Source organism: Schistocerca nitens, chromosome 8 (genome assembly GCF_023898315.1).
Source record: "Schistocerca nitens isolate TAMUIC-IGC-003100 chromosome 8, iqSchNite1.1, whole genome shotgun sequence".
NCBI lineage: Eukaryota > Metazoa > Arthropoda > Insecta > Orthoptera > Acrididae > Schistocerca > Schistocerca nitens.
In genome coordinates, this window is record NC_064621.1 from 366,286,488 (window position 1) to 366,307,888 (window position 21,401).

At 39.4% G+C, this 21,401-nt stretch overlaps 1 protein-coding gene across 4 annotated transcripts in view; it reads left to right on the forward strand.

Annotated features, from left to right (window-relative positions):
• Positions 1-20,701, forward strand: part of LOC126198556 (ADP-ribosylation factor GTPase-activating protein 2) — a 65,191-nt gene extending 44,490 nt beyond the window's left edge. For all 4 annotated transcript variants that reach the window (XM_049934979.1, XM_049934981.1, XM_049934982.1 and 1 more), the window contains 7 exons: positions 3,082-3,234; positions 3,319-3,474; positions 3,645-3,775; positions 8,199-8,339; positions 12,635-12,914; positions 13,224-13,445; positions 20,393-20,701. In XM_049934979.1, the coding sequence (XP_049790936.1) occupies positions 3,082-3,234; positions 3,319-3,474; positions 3,645-3,775; positions 8,199-8,339; positions 12,635-12,914; positions 13,224-13,445; positions 20,393-20,410 (1,101 nt within the window). In that variant the 3' untranslated portion in view covers positions 20,411-20,701. The remainder of the gene's footprint in view (positions 1-3,081; positions 3,235-3,318; positions 3,475-3,644; positions 3,776-8,198; positions 8,340-12,634; positions 12,915-13,223; positions 13,446-20,392) is intronic.
• The last annotated feature ends 700 nt before the right edge of the window (positions 20,702-21,401 follow it).

Genomic DNA, 21,401 nt, shown 5'->3' on the forward strand with positions numbered 1-21,401 from the left:
TTATCATGTAGAAGTGGTAGCATACTGTCTGAGTCAACACAGTCATCTCAAATGCTTCCAAAAAAAGGCAGAGCGCCATTCTGTTACTTTCTCCATGGGGTACTTAAAGAACATAATGAGGCATAATTTACAGGCATATGTCAGCAGCTGGTGGTATTACATAGAGAACCATTACTAGATCTTTAACGTTTTGTGTGTAACAATAGTGATTTAGTGATTGAAAGTCAGAATGCCATCACTGTTGTACGTGCCAAATTACTGTGCACATGGTTTAACACTTAACTGCTCTAGTGGGGTCCCGGAGAACCCCAGACGATAGAATACAATACATAGTACGTGAACGGAACAACAGATGGCACCTGTGTTCTGGGTAATCCTCAGTGAAGTGCTGCCTTTTAACGCGGAGTGTTGAATGCAGTGTTTCCAATATTATTGTGTGAGATAAAGAAAAAGAGGTCTCAGAATACCCCACCAGAGTATTAACGTAAGTTGTTTTTGACTATCTCAATTAGTGTTTTACACAACTGAAATCTTAGAGTACTTCGAAAACAGCACACTTTCCATGATAACGTTAATTGGTAAGGTTATGTGAGTATGAATGCATTATTTTTCAGAATGGCATCATCAAAGTCATTAACAGATGACGAGTTGGAAAGAATAGTGAGTGAATCTGTGTTTTTGCAATCTGAAGGAAACCACAGCAGATGAGGATGAATTTATACTAAGTGATCATGATTCCACCTCTGAAGCTACATCAGAAAGTAGTTGTGAAGAATCAGATGAAGAGGCATGTATTAGACCTTCCGCTGACAAATATTTTTTTGGAAAAAAGCAGTGCTACAAGTGGTCAAAAGAAGCTGCTCCTACAACTCTTACCCGTGCTCACAATATAGTAAGTCATCTTCCAGGTGGTTAATGTGCAGCAAAAACGATTGATTCAACTGACATATTATATGCTTGGAAACTGTTCATTAGTGAAGATTTATTGCAACCAATACTCACCAATACAAATGTCAAGATACATGACATGTCAAACAAATACAGAACTCCTAAGCCAGCATTCATATAGCCGCTAGATATAATAGAACTGAGAGCATTTCTGGGTCTGCTTTATTTATCTGGAGTAATGAAATCCAATCACAAAAATGTTGGACTTTTTGCTAATGATGGAACTGGTCGTGATGTGTTTCGAGCCACTATGAGCGTTCAGAGATTTTTATTCATTTTGTCTTGTTTGCGATTCGATTGTGCTGCTACAAGAGATGCTAGGAAGGCTGATGACAACCTTGCAGCTATTAGAGATGTGTGGGAACTCTTTATAGACAAATGTCAAAAGTATTATACTCCAGGAGCGTACATGACAATCGATGAAATGTTAGTACCCTTTCGTGGTAGGTGCAAATTTCGCATGTATATGCCCAAGAAGCCAGCCAAATACGGCCTCAAAGTTATATGCCTTTGTGACTCACGAACATTCTATTTATGCAATGCATTTGTTTACACAGGAAAAGGGACAAATAATTATTATTATAACACAGGATGTTTTGAAATTAATAACACCAATTGAGGGAAGCAATGTGACAGTAGACAGTTGGTTCATGTCACTTGAGCTCTGTGATCAACTAGAAGCCAAAAAGTTGACTGTCTTAGGCACTCTAAAGCAAAATAAACCGCAGATCCCAGAAGAATTCAAACCAAACAGTAGAATCTGCATTATTTGGGCATAATGAAGGAAAGACAATTTGTTCTTATGTTCCTCGGAAAGGTCTAGCTGTTGTGTTGCTTTCATCTATGCATCACGATCAGAAAATTAGTACTCAACAGGAAAATACCTGAAATGATTATTGATTACAATTCCACAAAAGGAGGAGTGGACGCACTGGACCAAATGTGCGCCAACTATTCGTTATCATGGCGAACATGCAGATGGCCAATGTCTGTATTTTATGCCATTCTAAACATAGTAGGAGTCAGTGCTGCTGTCTTGCTTCAGTGCACCAAACAACTTGATAAAACAAATGATTTAAAAAGAAGAGAATTGCTACAAAAGCTTGGAATGGATTTAGTAAAGCCCCATATACAACGTCGAGATGTCCGACCCCTTTCTCGTGAACTGAGAGACGTTGTTGTTAAACTTACCTCAACATCTTCAGAGCCAGAACCCATGAGGAAAGCAAGATGCTACATGTGTGCAAGAAATGTGGACAAGAAAACCAAAATAGCGTGTGAAGAATGCTCAAAACATGTTTGCCCCAACCACAGATTTTCAGTGTGCCAAAATTGTTTGTAATCATATCTCAAATATGTAAAAATGTTTATAATATTCAGTGATAAAAGTGCAATTCAAAATAAAATTTCCTTAAATTACAGTTTCGTTTTTCTTATTGGGGTACTCCGAGACTCCACTAGAGTATTAGTGTATGAGCATTTCACTAGAGTAGTTAAGGGTTAAGCTTGAAAAGACTCATTGAAGTATGTTAACGCACTGACAGTGTACACAAGCTACAATGCCCCAGTCATGATTTGCACCACTGTGCGCTCTACTAAACCCCATTGAGAATGCAGATTTACTTTTATCACTGTTATACAGATACCGCTCACGACTTCCTGCGGTCAAAGAAATATTGAGAAAGAGATTTCTGACAACAATATTTATGAGGATGGTACAAAAGTTTTTTGAGTAGTATATTTACCAGTCTCTTTTTCTCATGAACACTACTGGAAACTAGCTGACTTGAACTGCAGGGTTGTGATCAGTCATCCCTCTTGAGACTGTCACCATCATTACACTGTGTTTTGTGGTGTTGGACTTAGTGTTATCATTAACACTTCATTCCATGGTTAATTCATCATAGTATATCTGTTTTTATCTTTAGCTAAGCTGCTACATACCAAATAGAATCTTAACATTTTAATATACAGATCACGCTTTAAGAGTGTTTGCAAAACAATGGATAATGCTTCACAGACAGTTTCAAAACAGGTTAAGTCAATAAGTGGTGTCATTTTCTATTCATAAATTTAGTTTTTTGAGCCTGTGACTGTCTTTGACATTTTGCTGTTATTTCTGTTGGTCCTTAGACTGCTAGAAGAAATGGCAGTGCCTCTGGAGCTGCAAATGTTAATCGTGGTGAACCAAACGTCAATGCCATTCTTGCACCTGAGGGCAATGAGAAACTCCAAGAAAGGAAATCAACCATTGGCACACGTAAGCCTCAGGCTAAACGAAGCACTGTAAGTCATAGGATAAATTAAGTCACAGAAATTAGTATTTATGGTCAAAATACATTTTCCTCATAGCTCTTATGTTTGGTGTAGCTTGGTGGAAAGAAAGGTGGTCTGGGAGCACAGAAAGTAAACGCAAATTTTGCTGAAATTGAAAAGGAAGCAACAATGGCAGATCAGCTAAAATTGCAAGCAGCCGAAGAAGCAAAACTAAATGCTGAGAAAGCTGCAGAAGAGGAGGAGAAGCGGGTATATAAACATTCCTTTTTGTGATTCATGTTCTTTGTCCTGCAAAGCTAATTACTTACACTATACTGAGTTCCATTTCTGTACCAGAATTGTGTTTCATGAGAATAAATTATGGAACTTGATATAAAAAGTCAATACATTTATTACTTGGTAATCTTCTGTTTCTGTAGATGTTGTCAATGCGGTTGGCGTACAAGGATCTGAGTCTACAACAGAAGAAACAGGAGGAAAAGTTGAAACAAGTTGACCCAAAGAAGGCAGAACAGGTTGAACGTCTTGGAATGGGCTTCACTTCACGAATGTAATTTACAGAAATATTCAATTATTTTTTGAATTTAATATTGCCTTTCTTATGTTCTTTTACTCAGCAATGATTTTGTATTTTGTAATGTAATATGAAGTAAGGAAGATCAGAGTTCAGCGTCCTATCAGCAGTTAGGTCATTAGAGATGGAACACAAGCTCGGTTTAAAAAAGGATGGGAAAGGAATGAGCCATGCCTTTTTCAGTGGACTCGTCCCTGCATTTGCATGAATTCATTTAGGAAAATCACAGAAAACGTAAATCTGGATGGCTGGGAAGGGATTTGAACAGTTGCTCTCCCAATTGCAAGTCGTGTGTGCTAATCACTGTCTCGCCTTGCTTGGTGTAATGTGATATGAAATGTGATATGAAATTCAATATCTAGACACTGACATTTCCTGAAATAAGATTCTGTATCAAACAATGAAAAGTCCAGGATGGAATAGCAACAGTATGGAAAGGATAGATTGCTACTAGCCACATAGAGGTAGCAGTGTTTTTCATTGTGCCTGTCTGCAACTCAGTGCGTCCTCTATATGATAAGATTCTGTATCAAATACTTCTGATATCTGTCTGGATATCATGAGTTTTTAATGTTAATGGTATTTACTTTCACCAGGAATGGTGAAGCAATTTTGAGATGTTACAACAAATGGTTCTAGATACACTGGCAACTATTTTATATCCATTATATGTTCTACCTGTCTTCAAACTATACTGAATTGATACATCTCTATGTGTGGCAGGTGCAGTGTTATAGGTTGGCTTGTGAAGATTTTTTTGAGGGGGGCGGGGGGGGGGGGGTGCACTCGTACCCACATCATCCCTATTCCTTGCTCCTGCTTGGTATACCCATGCATTGCTGTATGTCAAATTCTAACTTTTCCAGACACACAGATAGCTTGTTTTTGAAAATGTATTTTGCCCTTCAAAACCTCTATTTTACTCTTCTATTTATATCATTTGCTGACCATTTAGTCAGTCTCGTAATGGCTCTAAATACAAAACCTGTCTCCGGTTTTATGACTTCATTGTTAACTTGTACCATTTTGTATTTAGTGATTACACATTAAGTGTATCTGTTTTCAGACTTGCTTTTTTAAGTTCACTGTGTACCCTCTACAGAAAACATTGTATTTGCTGCAGACTGGAGATGTACATGTAAAAAATTAGAAAGAGCATAGAGATTATTACCTATATCTGCATCTGTATAACCACTCTGCAATTTGTACTTGGGGAGGATTCATCATACCGCTTTCAGACTATTTCTCGATTGTTCCACTCTCGAATAGCATGTAGTATAATCAAACACCGAAATCTTCTGTGTGAGGCCTGATTCCGTTCATGTATTATGAGTCATATCTCCGTTTGTAGGAGTAGTCAACAAAATATCTTTGCATTCGGAGGAGGAAAGTTGGCAGTTGAAATTTCATGAAAAGATCTCGTTGCAATGAAAATTCCTTTGTTTTAATGATTGCCACAACAATTTTGGTATCATATACTTGACACCCATTCCCCTATTTCATGATATTAATCTTATCGGGTAAGGATCCTGTGCTGCACTGCAATACTTTAGAAGATGGACAAGTGCAGCATAGGCAGTCACGTTAGTAGATTTGTTGCATTTTGTGAGTGTTCTGCGAATTAAACACAGGCTTTGGTTTGGCTTCCCCACAATATTTTCTTTTTGATGGTTCCAGTTTGTTTGTAAGTGTAATCTCTTAGTATTTAGCTGAATCAACAACCTTTAAATTTGTGTGCTGTATCGTGTAACCAAAATTTAATGGATTCTTTTAAGTTCTTTTGTGGAGGACCTCACACTTTTTTATTGTGTGGAATTAATTGCCTCATTTTGTGCCATACAGGTAACTTGGCTAAATCATTTAGTACTAATTTGTTTTGATCGTCTGAGGATTTTACTAGATAGTAAATGATATGTGCAAGCAGTTTCAAAGGTCTGCTCAGATTGTCTCCCAAATGGTGTGAGATTAGAATCACCTGAAGACCTACAACACTTCGTTGTGGAATACTTGATATGACTTATGTCATAAATTACAATTAACTGTGACCTTTCTAACAGGAAATACAGAATACAGAATGTACAACTAAAACAATGCTCCATAGGCATTGAATTATAATTATCATTTCACCACTTGTTTGTATGCAGAATAATGAAAAAGTAGTGAAATAAGGAAAAACATAGGAATTAATAGAAACTAATGAACAAGGAATTAATAGAAACTAATGAACAATATTTTTAACCAGATAAAAGTATAAATTTATGTCTGTTGTTGGGGGAGGGGGGGTTGCAGGTACACACACTTCTCGCTTCATTCAAGAAAGTGAATGATGGAGCATCTGTTTTTGGCAAAATTCGTGTCTGTTTGTGTCGAAATTCACATCTATTTTCTTGTTTGTAAATGATTAGGTGCACAAATTTAAAACGTTGTCACGCTACATGAGTGAAAACAAACGAAACCTTACTTCTGTGAGACTAACGGTTGAAAAAGAAGCTGATTGGGAACTTTCAGAGTGCAAAGTTTGCTTTTGCAAAAACTTCAACAGCTTTTTCTTTTTATTTCCAAAATGGCCTTTATTTTCTTTGTTTAGCTGTATTTAAGCTTTCAGAATATGATTGTTCTGTGAGAAAGCAGCACGTGCAATTTATGGTGTTTCTGGACATTACTTGTCTCTTCCCACTCTTTTCCATGATTACAAAATCTGTAGAACATTAATTTCGATCTTTTGTGGGTGTTTATAGCACTGTGACCCATTCTTGCTAATGCTACAGATAGAACTGACAAGACGCTTAGCATAGAAATAGTGTTAGCATAGCAGTGGAACCGAAAGTACTGGTAAATCTACTATAATGTTAGGGAAAGAATTTTGACACAGTCAAGAAACGTGACAGATTTTGTTTTCTAATTTCTGTAGTGCAGAGTGCGGGCACTGTACAGCGATTAGTGTAAACAAACTATAATTTTGACTGTCATAGGTGTGAGAATAGGTGCGGGGAAACAAGCCCTGTGTCCCTTTGTGGGGCAACAGCCTAAACCCGTGTTCTGCAAAAACGGAACTGACACATTTCCATAGGGATTTCCAATCTCATATGGTGTTGTAAGGATCATAATCGAAATCCATGACGGACCAGGATTATTTGCTTCACTCATGTCAGTATAAGAAAACAACGAGCAAAGCACAACATGAAGCATTTGGGAATGGCTACCGTACAATTGCTTATTGAGGTTGGTATTATTGTATTGTTAACAACATAGTTCAAGCCCAACCTCTAGTGCTATTTGATGCAGGCACAGTTCGAAACATCCACCACCTAATTTTCCATATTAAAAGTGTCTGTATTATTCCAACTTTTGAACTTTAGCTATGAAACAAACATATGTGTTTCTTTGTTATAAAATAATGCGTTTTGCAGGGATGAGTTGCATTACCTGGCTTGTTTCTTCATTCAACCACCCACAATTGACATGGCACTAGAGCGTTGTGCGTGTTGGTACAATGTTGCATTCGTGCACTTTTTATTGTGCAAATACGTTCTTATGCACATTATCTTTCCAGACAGGGCTTCGCCAGATGATGTACAATACCAGCAATTGCAAACAGCTTATATTTTCGATATTTATATGCATAAAATAAAGCTATTTCAAACCATCTCTGATATAGTTCATCTGGATACAATTCGCTATGAAGAAGCTTCTATTAAATAATTTCACATTTTGAGGCAAAATTTGCACCTATTTTGCATTTATTGCATAATGCGAATTTTACCAGCCCCCAATAGAAAAAGGTGTAAGTGTTCTGAGACTGACTGTTCATTGTTCTGAATTACACACCTCAGTAAACAGCTCAGATGTGTGCTCTCCTCAAGCCAGTTATAGTGCCAGATACTTGTACAGTGACTGTGACAGTGAAATGATTGAAATGCAGAACAATTAATAGGAAGTACCAGTTTAATAACATATTGGTCTTGTCTGGGTGGTGAAGTCTTCCGGGATAACATTGTTCTAGCATCCACACTGTGAGACTTGCACAGCCTAGTGATGACAGTTATGTTGTAGGTGCATTCCTGGGAGAAGACACCTCAAAAGTTGTGGAGTATGTCAGTATAATGTTGTTGTATCTATATCGTCATAGGTCAGGTTTGTGCTGTATGTTTTTAAGAAATTGATGGATATCTGTTAATATCTTGCCCGCCAAACTTGAGATATACTAATCATATATCAGTAGAAATGATGTCACGGTAGTTTTTAGGTGAGTAGTCACAATTATCTATTATTTTTGCTGTTTGTGTGTGTTTAATGTATTTTTAATTTTATTATAATAATATCACCCTACACAATAACATGTATTTTTGTTATCCAGTTTTGCTGTTTCTTTTTTTAATATGCTAATTTTACTTCATAGGGGGATAAGCCATTCTGCTGTCAGTGACATGAAGACAATTGAACAAGAAAATCCAAACATTAACTCTAGCACCACGAGCAATAAGTCTGTATTTGACAAGGAAAGTGATGGTTTTTTTGACGATTTTGTTGTATATGGCATGTAAGTTAAATTGTAGTATTTTAAAATACTGTAGAGCTGTTAAGTTGTAGTTTTAGTATTTATTAAATAAAATGAACCCCTTTGTTTTATCAAGTTCAGTGATATATAAATAATTCAAATTAGTTGCGTCTAGCTTTAGAGTAAAACTTTGATGCAGTGGGCCCTTTCCGTTTGTTGCATAAGTGTCATGTGGCTTATTCTTCAATCTGTGAAGATTACACTGAAAGAAAGAGGAATAATACTGTTTAACATTAATGTTTATAAATATAATCCACAAAGACCAATTGCCTGCTGCTTACTTAACATGATAATACACTGTCTTTTGGTCAGTGAAATACAAAAATAAATATTTCAAAGATAAGAATCTCATTCCTTCCAGACGTAAAGGGTATTAAGTAGTAATGAAGAAACAAAATAAAATTTGTTGAACTGTAAGTTTATCTCTACCTTTCCCTCTCTACCTACTTTCCTCCCTCCCCCATACACACCCCACATCAGTCAAACACACCACCCACATCTCACTCCTCTCCCTTCCATCACACTGCTACCCCCTGCCGATCCCATCCACCTTCCCTCTCAAACTCCCCACTCCTTTCTCGCACCTTTCCCCCCCACTCTTGATCCCCACCTGACCCCTCAATCTTGATCCCCTTCCCCCCACTCTCAATCCCCACCCCACGCCACCCCTCTCTGGCACCCCTCCCCACTCTCACTCCCCTACCCCGTCTCTAGTTCCCCACCCATCCCTTCTCTCACACCCCTACCCACCTCTCACTACCCTACCCACCTCTCACTACCCTCCCCTCTCCCCAGACTGCCCAACCATCCCCCTCCCCTCCCACCACACCCTTCCACTACCACCCCACCGCTCCTCTCCCACCCCACCCCACCGCTCCTCTCCCACCCCACCGCTCCTCTCCCACCCCACCGCTCCTCTCCCACCCCACCGCTCCTCTCCCACCCCACCGCTCCTCTCCCACCCCACTCCACCCCACCGCTCCTCTCCCACCCCACTCCACCCCACCGCTCCTCTCCCACCCCACCGCTCCTCTCCCACCCCACTCCACCCCACCGCTCCTCTCCCACCCCACCGCTCCTCTCCCACCCCACCGCTCCTCTCCCACCCCACCCCACCGCTCCTCTCCCACCCCACCCCACCGCTCCTCTCCCACCCCACCCCACCGCTCCTCTCCCACCCCACCCCACCGCTCCTCTCCCACCCCACCCCACCGCTCCTCTCCCACCCCACCCCACCGCTCCTCTCCACTCTCCACCCCTCCTCTCCACTCTCCACCCCTCCTCTCCACTCTCCACCCCTCCTCTTCACTCTCCACCCCTCCACTCTCCACCCCTCCACTCACTCACCTTCTCGCCCTCCTCCCACACCTCCCCCCTCTTGCCAATCTCTTTCACCCCTCCCCCTCCCACTCTCTACCCCTCCCCTTCCCTCTCTACCCCTCTCCTTCCCTCTCTACCCCTCCCCTTCCCTCTCTACCCCTCCCCTTCCCTCTCTACCCCTCCCCTTCCCTCTCTACCCCTCCCCTTCCCTCTCTATCCCTCCGTCTCTGCCCCTCCCATCTCCATCCCTCCCATCTCTGCCCATCCCCTCCCCTCTCTACCCACCCCCTCTACCATCCCCTCCCCCTCTACCATCCCCTCCCCTGTACCCATTCTATCCCCTCTCCACCCCCTCCACTCCTCTCACTTCCTCTCCTGACCCTTCCCTCTCTCCTACTGTACCCATTCCCTCTTGCTATCCTCCACCTCTCACTCCCCTCCGCATCCCTCTGTCTCTCGGTCCCCTCCCCTCTCATTACCCCCTCCCCTACCCTGGCCCATTTTGCTCTGCCCCTGGCTTACTATTCGGTAGGACGACGGTTCAATCCCGCGTCCAGCCATCCTGATTTAGGTTTTCCGTGATTTCCCTATATCACTTCAGGCAAATGCCGGGATGGTTCCTTTGAAAGGGCACGGCCGATTTCCTTCCCCATCCTTCCCTAACCTGAGCTTGTGCTCCGTCTCTAATGACCTCATTGTCGATGGGACGTTAAACACTAATCTCCTCCTCCTCCTCCTCCTCCTGGCTTACTCTCTACCGGTCGGCCCGCTCTCTGTCTGAGAGGAAGCCGCCTTCTATCGTCATTCACTCAAAATTCTCACACACAATATCTACGTGTATTCCACTATAAAAGGAACAAATGTCTCATTGTTTTAGAAGCCAGAATTTGATGGAGTAATCTTTAAGAGAAAGGAATGACTTTCTGCTGTTTAAATTGAATACATACATCAGACTGTAAATCAAAGCTTGCAGATGTGCTGACACTCTTGATGCAATGAGTATTGCTGCAGTTTGTTGAAATAGCACTCCTGTACAGAATAGAAGGGTTGTGTGATTTCATTCCTTTTTTTTACTTTTTTAAAGTTTGGTTGTTGGTCAAATCTTTTCTTTGTACTCATCTGATTTTTCTCACTTCAGAAGATATTTGAAGCAATTAAATTTGAATCTGTGCCCAGTACGTATAAAAAAACATGAAATGTGAAAAAATCTAGTAAGTTTCCCCTGTGTCCGTACAATGAATGTGTAATTTTCTTAAAAGAAAGTGGAGCAGACTTAACACTCTCTATTGCAGACTGAGCGGTTCTCAGATTTTGCATTAAGAGTTTGTCTGTGTCTTCCATAAGTCAAAATTGTTAATGCACTGTCTCTCTTCTCTTGAAATACATTGAAAATTCGGTTTTTAAAACCCTATTTAATCTATCAAAAGCATGCTGGGTCAGTTTTTGTTCTTATATTTTTGTATTTCTTTTTCTGTACACCCAGTCAACTTCAGCAGCCATAAATACAAAACTCGACAGCTTGTATGACTTTTCTGAACCTTATTGTACTCTTGTTGTAATTGATTTTTGATCCCCCCTCCCCCTTCCCCTCCATCCCTCCCTTCATAGTGGAAGACAAACAGTACAATGTCATCAGCACAAACAAATGTGATTCATGTATGTTCCATAGACACATACTACTTCTTCTTTCTTGCCTCCTTCTCTTTCTTCTTTTCCCAATTTAGAGATCTAAAACGCTTCCTCTAGGGCAACTGACAACTATTTTGGTGGCATGAAATCTTCGTACAACCCCTCTATCAATTGTGAATATCCTCCTGTGTTCATGAAGTCTAATGGAAGCCATAGCATTGATCCATTATTCTACAATTTATTAACATGGTTGACTGAAGACCTTGTTTCTCAAGTTAGTCAAAATAATCCTTAAACTTTCTGAATCTGAGACAATGTGGTCATTCATATTCGTTGCACTGTTCCATAATTTTATTGACAGGTTGCGTGATGCATTGTGATATATTCACTTACAAAGGCCATTGGGTAGCATAGCAAATCAAATGTTTGTTCTATGTGATTGATGATAATATCTTCTACATTAAAGATAGAGGCTATCAAGTCTGTAGTTCCTTGTGTGTCATCTGTCTTGTTTGTTGCGTAAAATATTGACAGTGTTCCAGTTTCAGAGAGTTGTCCACCTCTGCAGACATTCTGTAAACAATTTTGCATGTCTTTTTTGCATTACTTTGCCTCTAGATTTATTTCTGTTGAAACCATCCTCCACAGCTTAGGTTGCTAACATCTGTTGCACAGCTTTACTGTATTGCAGATGCTATTCTTTAAACACAAACGTGACAATAAACTTGACATGCACTTCATCAGCCACCTGCACTGGACAGATATGCTCAAGACATACCACTTGCTCTTTCATAAAAGGTGCCATTGCGAACAAGGTAGGGAATCTCTTTCCAATTAGGTGGCTGAATAACCAATCACAAGTCTCCCAGCCAACAATTCCACATTACTATACCTTTAGTGGCTTTGTACTTCTCAACTTACTTAATTCCAGAGTGTCATTATTAATTACTTGTGTCTCTGATTCATCTCTTGAACTGTAGAAACACAAAGAAATCTTCAAATGCTTGCACAATTTTCTGTGTTCCTAGATATTGTACTCTCCACCCTGTAACTGACTGATAAAATATGTCTACCTAGCAAAATTTTCTATTTTGTTTTTGTCTTACGCTCATAAACTTTCCAGTGTTTTTTTCACAGATCCTCTTAAAGACAATTCCGACTGGTTTTAAAAATTCAATGTGTTTTTGTATACTTCTGTTATTTGATTAAAATTTTCTCCTTCTCTTTTGCAGCTGTACCATTTCAGATTTTGTATTCTTTTGCTTTCTGTCATAAACTTTTTAAAATACCTTTTGATCAAGTGTGATAAATATTTTTTCTGACCCTAGGTATAAGCCATCTAGCTCAAGTGAGAGCAGAAGTTTGGAGTCTATGTTCCTTGATGGGAGCTCAAGCCGTGACAGATACAGCAACTCAAGTAGATCTTGGCAGCCGGAAAGTAGGCAGCCGTCTTCGTCATTTTCAGTAGTCAGTACAGATGAGAAACCTGCTCACAGAAAGGATCCCATCCCAGCACCAGCCTCTACAGGAGATGAAGCTCAGAAGAAATTCGGAAGTGCGAAAGCTATTTCATCAGACCAATTTTTTGGAGACAGTCATGACAATAACGTAAGTTAATAACTAAGTGATCAATACCATCGTATATCTATCAGTGACTTGAACAACACCCCCCCTCCTCCCCCCCCCTCTCTCTCTCTCTCTCTCTCTCTCTCTCTCTCTCTCTCTCTCTCTCTCTCTCTCTGTCTCCAACTATTATGAGAATTCACGTAAACAGGGTATAAAAATTGTGAAAAGTATAGAGCAGTATTTTACATGTACCTTTATGATTTTGCTTTAATTTAAATTTTGTATGTGTAGGAGAGTTCCTCATAAAATATTTTATTAATCTTGCATTTTAAAAAAATTGTTTTATTTCAGTGGGAGCGTAAGGTAAATCTATCACGCTTTGAAGGTTCTTCTAGCATTTCATCTGCAGACTTCTTTGGTAATGGTAATGCAGCAAGCAATCGCCCTTCAAGTTTCGCAGCACAATTGCAAACACCAGATCTAGAAGATGTCAAAGAGAGTGTGAGACAAGGAGTAACAAAGGTTGCTGGGAAGTTGAGCTCAATTGCAAATGGAGTCATGTCATCTATCCAGGTACAGTTGATTCTGGCATGCTGTAAAATGATCGTTTATGTTTATTTGAAGCAGGCTGTATGTTGAGAGGGAGAGGAGGGGGGGGACAAGCATTTGGCGCACCACTGTAGAAGTACGAATTTTCTAATGATAGAGATGTGGCGAATAATGTTTCATCATGACTAGTTCTTTTATTATGAATTTTTAAAGTAATTCTAATTATGAAATAGCCCTTGAGAATCAGTGTAGACCTACAATAGAATCACATAATCTGCACCAATATAGCAGTGAAAATGGGATAAAACTAAGTTTGCTACTTCCAAGAACGTGCATAACAAAAGCACGTATGTTGCACATAATGATATACATAAGCGGACATGTACTAGAAACGATGGCACTACTGAGACTCAGATATCGTGTAATAAATTAAGAAAGAAGTCTTAGCTACATGCACATCAGCAGTCACAATGTAGCAGATTATTTACTTGTAAATGTTTGTCTTCTCCACACACGTTATACAACTTACATTATCGGTTTTATCATACTGCCATTGTCAGATCATTAAAAGTATTCAGATACAAATATTGTCATCAAATAATCTGCACATATGAGTACAGCACTTTTTATGTACCCATGTGTACACATTATCTGATGATCAAACAATGGAAAATCCAGGATGGAATGTAACAATACCAGAGAAGGAAAGTTGCTACTCACCATATAGCGGAGATGCTGAGTCGCGATAGGCACAACATACCTCTCAATAATACTGCACAGTAAAACATAAATAATGCACTAACAAGAAAATAAAACTTAGTTGCAAAGAAAATGCACCATTTACAACAACAACAAGCAATGCACACACAAGCATCTGCTGACAGCAAAATGTGCCAAAGCCTTTAGGACAAAGACTGTGTAATACTTCTTAATAACAAACTACTTTCAGTGAGGCGTGATGTCATAACTTTTGACATTTCTGATTAGGTCTCAGGAAAATATTGCGATTGGTGGTTTTGAGAAGCATTACTTTCAAAGTAAATTTCATTTTACGCAAGATGAATTATATTATGTGTGATTATGTCTGATGAATTTCTTAAATCATGGGGCATTTGAATTGCATTCAAAACTTAACACTTTGGGGGCCAGTGACTTAGAAAAGAATTTGGGCCTAGGAGATCACCCATTTATGCCATTATTCAAAATTTTATTGACAAATTTGTGTTCAATATATCTTAAAGAACAACACGCGCTAAAAAAGACAAAGCATTAAGGTTAGTTTTTCATATTTACCGTTTTACTTCTTTCCTAGACTACAAATTATGCAATAATGATCGGTAAAAAGTATAATTTTCATTCAAATAAAAGTGCGAGGCAGGTGCTTGAGCAGTTCCACACATAATTGGCTTTTCTATGGAAAAGTCTTAAGTGCTTGGTGGAACATTTATTCAACTGGGTATCCCATGAAATGCATGGTGCACAGCAGTGAAGGTTTTACTCATGCTTGCCACAAATATTCAGCTGCTGCAATTTAAACTGTGCTCTTAGGATCCTGCCTAACCTCACCCACGGAAAAAACAGCAAATAATTTTGGATGATCAATATTACAGGGTGGCGTATGAAATGTGTTACCATTTTGTGTTTGAATATAAACTTTATTGTCAATACAATCTGAAAGGAACATATACTACAATGAAGAGCCATCCATGGAGATTTGTTCTAACTCAGCACATGCTCAATATGTTCACCATTTCGTTTCCTAACTTCCTTTAAATGAACACTGAAGTCAGTGATTACCCTATGGCACATTCACTGCAAGGTTGAGGAATAAGTCTTCCTAGCTCCATTAAATCGCATGGACGTTTCGGGAAAAGTTTTTCCTTTAGGTACCCCCAAAGAAAAAAGTTGCATGTCACATGGATTGAGGTCTGGACTATTGGGGGGGGGGGGGGGGGGGGCAGGGGCAATTTTGTCTGTCATTGAAGCGACCTGGAAACCTGAGTGAAATGATCCGCATGTCGAAATGCTTGTGTAAAAACTCCAACACAGTGTTTGCAGTATGTGGCCTTGCTCCATCTTGCATGAACCACTGCGTTTTGAAGGGCAAGGCAGTAGCAAGAAGCTGTGGAATGAAGCTATTGCGAAGCATGCTCAAATAACTCGCTGTTCACAGTTTCTTCAAAGAAAAAGGGTCCAATAAGTCCGTGACTGGAAATTGCTGCCCACGCTGTAATCCTCGGAGCATAATGTTGTCGTTCATGAAGCACTTGTGGGTTTTCAGTGGCCCAAGGCATACATTTTGTTTGTTAACCACACCGTCTAAATAAAAATGCACCTCGTCTGAAAACCAAACGTTTTTAAGAGTTTCTTCCCTATCCTCCGCCCACTGAGCAAACAGTAGTCTCTGCTGCTTGTGTTCTTTTGTGAGCTTCTGTGCACAGGTCATCTTGTATGGGTACATATGGAGGTCACTTTTAAGAATGCGTTGAATGGAGCATCTGGATATTCCCAGTTGCACTGCTGCCTTCATACATGATTTCCCAGGACTTCTCTGTACAGCAACTCGTACCGCTTCAATATTCTCCGGCGAACAAACAGGCTTAGGCCGAGGTCGCTTCACTTACAATACAGCCTTCCTGTACAAACTTGCTTTTCAAGTGAAACCAGGCTTTAGTTATTTTGTCAGTGGAAGCTTGTATTCATTCATTCATTCAACTAACTGAACATAGTAGTTCTTAACACTAAGGCGCCGACGCCCGTAAAAATACAGGCGTGCGCGACCTGCCCGAAAGTTCTCGTTCTTCCCCTTCTTTCCTTTATGTGTTCTTACGGCTCCCGCTAGTCTGGGATGCGCTGCATGGACTGTAGTTCGAGTATTGGTCACTAGATACTGCGGGCATGCTGTGGAAGGGTGTGGGACGAAGAAATTGATCGCGAGTTATATCGTGGTTTAGAAGAAATTGACATTGATTTGTTAGAGGAAGATATTGTAGATGACTCTGATGATGATGTGGACTATATTCCAGAAGAAGTTTCTGGCAGTTCAGGTAAAGAATTCTGACAACAAAACAGCTATAATTTTTGCTCAGATTTTCACTGAAAAAACTCTCAGTACATAATTATGATTTTATTTCCAAATACTACTCTTCTTATAGACTCAGAAGAGGAAAGGCAGGTGTCCAAGCACTTCAGCAGCAAGTAATCCCGTCGATATTGTGCCTGAAGAACGAGTGAGACTTAACGGCGAGGGGAAGCCGAGACTAGCGCGCCGCACCGATTCTGAGGAAGATTGGACGACTACTGATCATGCACCAGATATCGATATATTCTCAGGACAATTTGGAATATGCAATGTTGTCAGTTTAGACCAGAACAGTGCACCTCTAGAATTTTTTTCATATTTCCTGACAGACAGTGTGATGAAACATATAAAGGAACAAACTAATCTGTATGCGCAACAATGCATCAGGAAATTATGAAGCACAAATTTCCTTTCACCCACCTGCTCATATCAAAGTGGAAAGGAGTTACACTTACGGAAATAAGGAAGTTCTTGCAAAGTGTGGCGAAAAGACACAAGCAACCAGTGTAGTGAATGTAAAGTAGCCTTGTGCAAATTGCCGCGCTTCAAAATTTAGCACACAAAGAGCAAAATTGCGTCCTAAAATAGTTACAGGAGGTTACTGTAGATAAGACATACTGCATCCATCATAATTACAATTTTTGTGTAAAATAAAAAAAATTTCCTTCTAGAAAATGCAGTGAATATACCTTTGACCAATTTTTCCTTTTTTCAAAAACAATGTTATAATAATAACGCTTGTCAAAAGTATGTATTAATTCAAGAGAAAGGTATTATATTTGGTTTTAAACAAGAAAGTCTAGGTTTTTCAATAAGAGTAATTTTATTGCTATAACTGAAACCTTTCGTGAGCTGTAGTAGTTTAAAATACGTTAAAATCAGTCAGTCTTTGTGGTAGACACACGTGCGCAATGGCTCAGAACCCAAAGTGTTAAGGGGTATGTGAAGAAGAAAGAAAGGAACACTGAGTTAACTAGTTATTTTTTTGTATGAAACAAATCTCTAGTAAAGCAATGGTATACAGTACAAACCAAGGTGCACATACCCTAAGATATACGTGAAAACAAGCGATAAGCACCTTCATTTCATCATATACTGGAAAACTGATGCTTTGTTTCACCATTTAAAAGTGATGAGTAGGTTGCTATGCATTAAATTTTTCTAGGTGCAATTAACATGTAACTAATAAAGCTTCATTGGGAGTAAAATGTCGAGGAAGCATAGAAGTTCGTAAGGGGTATGTGAAGAAGAAAGGAACACTGGCACATTTTTTGCAATGTTTTGCACTACATTTTACTGAGAAAAAGTGATGTTCATTGGTTAAAATTAAAATTTGAAATTGCGCCTGTGTCACGCATTTTTCACTTCACCGTTCTGTGGCTGCCAGATCCAGTGTCACAGCTGGTGCAGCGGCCAGTCACCACTAGCACAGCTCTCAGCAGTGGTGTGCTCGCACTGTCTACCACACCACCTCCTCGTGCCAGCTTTGACCCTGGTCCTGGCATCTGCAGGAGGAGGCTAAGGCAGCAGTGCCACATGCTCATTTCTATCACCCCACAGAAAAAGATGAAAAAGTATTTAAGTGAAAATCGCTCAAACACAGAGACTGAGTGAAAACTTTCATATAACTGAAGTAACCAACAGGGATTTATGTCAGTCGATTCTCTCGCATTGAATTAAACCAGGTGAATGAGTGAAAACATTCATATTAAGGTTGCATCTGACAGAGACTTGTTTCAATCAGTTGTGTCACACTGAATGAAACCACTTATACTGAGCGAGTGAGCGAAAACTAGCTGACATGGCTGCAGACTGGTTTCATTCGACTGAAAAAAAAAGGGGGGGGGGATGAAAAACTAATTGACTAGCCTATCAGTTGTTGAAAAAAGTTGGTTGACCTGATGACCTTTGTGCCATTCCTGTGGGGCATTTACTCCTCTGCGTGCTGTGCTTACCATTGCTTCTACACGCAATCAGATTTCATATTGCATGTTGATACTTTATGTGCAGTCACTCACTTTTTGCATGAATTTGGAAATATTGAAGGCCGGCAGTATTAATAGTTTCTGCTATCCATGACAAGATGATTTCTTGAGCTGCACTGGTTATCGTTACGAGAGCCATGCTGTGCCTGTGTGGCTACAGTTCATGCTTTGATGATTCTGCAGACTTGTGTAGATTATGAATCCCTGTGAGTTTTTGTCTACAGTATCCTCTGTTATGGAAAACTCCCTATGTTCTACTTTTCAGATAGTTTGTCGCATATTGATCTCCGCCTCTTGAGATTTTGAAAAGTTGGGCAGTTTCAGTGCTACTTGGCAGACTTGTCTGATAAGCATCACATTGTGACACCACGTGATTGGTTAAGGCTGTGCATCCTAGTTACATCTGAGTGTTTCAGTGTTGATAACACTACATAGACTATGCTGAAGAGGATACCAGAAAGTCTATACACCACAGCCGAAGTCATCACCAGTGTGAGCAGTCAGTCTCGAAAGAATGCAAACATGTACTGGTAGATGTAACAAAGAATTCCAGTTGATAGTAGCACAGCAGAAAGAAAATTACTGTAGCTCAACACTAGACAAAGTAGTGGCACAGCAGAAAGAAAATTGCTGTAGCTCAACAGTAGACAAAGAACTCTGATGAGCATTTGTGCATTCACTTAAATGCTGGTATGATGGCTAAAATTCAGCAAAGAGGGCATATGGCTATAATACTATGTGACATTAATTTGTTGTTTGCTGAAAGTACGGCTACTGTGCATAGCAGTGGACACTTGCAATGAGGGCTTTTGATTTCATTATGGTCAAGTGGAGGAGACTCTTGTGTGAAACAAAATGTTTTCCACTGATGGGAATGCCAAATCTCTCTTGTTTATAAGAGGAGAGGTTCAAATTATTAATTTCTGAAATAGCAATGTGTAAGGCAGATATGGGAGATGCCTGGTTTGTAATTTTAACCCTTTGATTTTGAAACTAAAAGATCTTTAGGAAAAGGGGAAAATATAAGAAATCAGAGAAAAGAAAATGGTAAGATGAACAAGTGCTGGAGGGAAGAATGCCAAATTCTGGGTAAGAGAGAGAGAGAAATTTCAGGAATACATTAGAGCAGCAAAACTTTCGAAGGCTGTTTCAGCAGTAGGTGAACAATCATCAGGTGCCCTCTTTCTATCCTTATTCTAACTTTGTAGTCAATAGCGTCAGGTTAAATTCATTAGATTTGTTACTCATTATGCAATTAGGGCTTGTTACAGTTTGTCATAAAGCATAATATAATTTATATCAAGGGAACAATCAATTATTGATAAAATTGTTTAATTGGATAGATAAAAAATGTACTCACCAAGTGGCGACAGCACACACACATAAAAGACTGTTGTGATTGGCGAGCTTTCAGAGTCAGTGGCTCATTCTTCAGGCAGAAGGGTTGAAAAGGAAGGAAGAAGGGTGAAGGAATAGGACTGGAGAGGTCTTGGAAAAGGGGAGACTGATTCAGTCCTTGCTTCTCATCCCAAATGGTAAGTCTCCTCTTACCTGCATTTCTGGGTCACTTTCCCAAAATCTAACCCTTTTCCAAGACCTCTCCAGTCCTTTCCCTTCACCCTTCTCCCTTCTTCCTTCCCTTTCAACCCATCCGCCTGAAGAAGCCACTGACTCCGAAAGCTTGCCAATCACAACAGCCTTTTTTGTGTGTGCGCTTTGCCACCGCTTGGGGAGTAGATTTTTTTATCTATCCAATTAAATAGTAATATAATTTATGTTATGTTTTAATTTGTAGAGCAGCTAAAATGGTTTCTGAGTCCCCCCCCCCACTACTACTTATTGAGTAGTTTTTTTGTGTTTAACTGAAGGATTGGAGCTAATATAACAATACCTTTTCTTTTCAGGATCGATACGGGTATTGATGGATTGTACCATTTTAAACAAGCACCATGAAAGAGGCATAGCAAATTTTAGTCTGTGCCCCTGAAGAGTTCATACAAAGTGTGCCTTGATATTTTTACAGCCGAATTTATTTGAATAAATTTGTGTCATTCCATTTTGTTTTCAGATCATATTTGAAAGATAAAAACTGGTGAATGTGCAAAGATATTTTATTCTTTTTCTTCTTTTTTTTTAATTTTTGTTTACAATTAAAATGTCAAATATTGTACAGATTCAGTATGTAAATATTAAAATAAAGTAGATACTGTAGACATTGTTCTTATGTACTTGCATTCATTAACAACCAGTTACTCATTAACAACCAGTTACTCAGTTTGATACGTAAAGCTTATCAAATTGTCCTCCAACTCTCTCTCTCTCTCTCTCTCTCTCTCTCTCTCTCTCTCTCTCTCTCTCTCTCTATGCCTTTGTTCCATCATTGTATTATTTAGTTGCAGCCCATTCAGGTGTTTTCAAGGTAAATTTAATGTATTTTTACGTGATTGTTCCCCCCCCCCCCCTGTTCTCTTCTTCTTTTTCTCTTCCCAAGACCTCTTCATTCTTTAGCTGTTTTCCTATTTCATTATCTCTGTTCATATTTTCCTGGTTTTCTTCCTTTCTTTTACTTCAAATTACATGTTCATAATTTTGTGTCTTTCATTTATCAGGTCTTCTTCTGTTTCTTGAAAACAGTTTTTCTTTTTAATTTATCTGTTTATTACACCACAAATCCTTTTTGTGAGTGTTCTTGTTTATTCTTTGTATGTATCCATAGAATGTTAGCCAGTATTTCTGATCATGTCTGTTAGTCTGTGTGTTCATATAATTCTTTTTTTCTTCGTACATCCATAGCTGAAATGGAGGACAGTGGGACGTCAGCTGGTATAAATTTTAATTAAAAATGAAGGAATTCCTCCAGCTGTATTTAAGGTGTTGATTTTATTTTGGCAACTAGTTTCAACATTGTAAAAA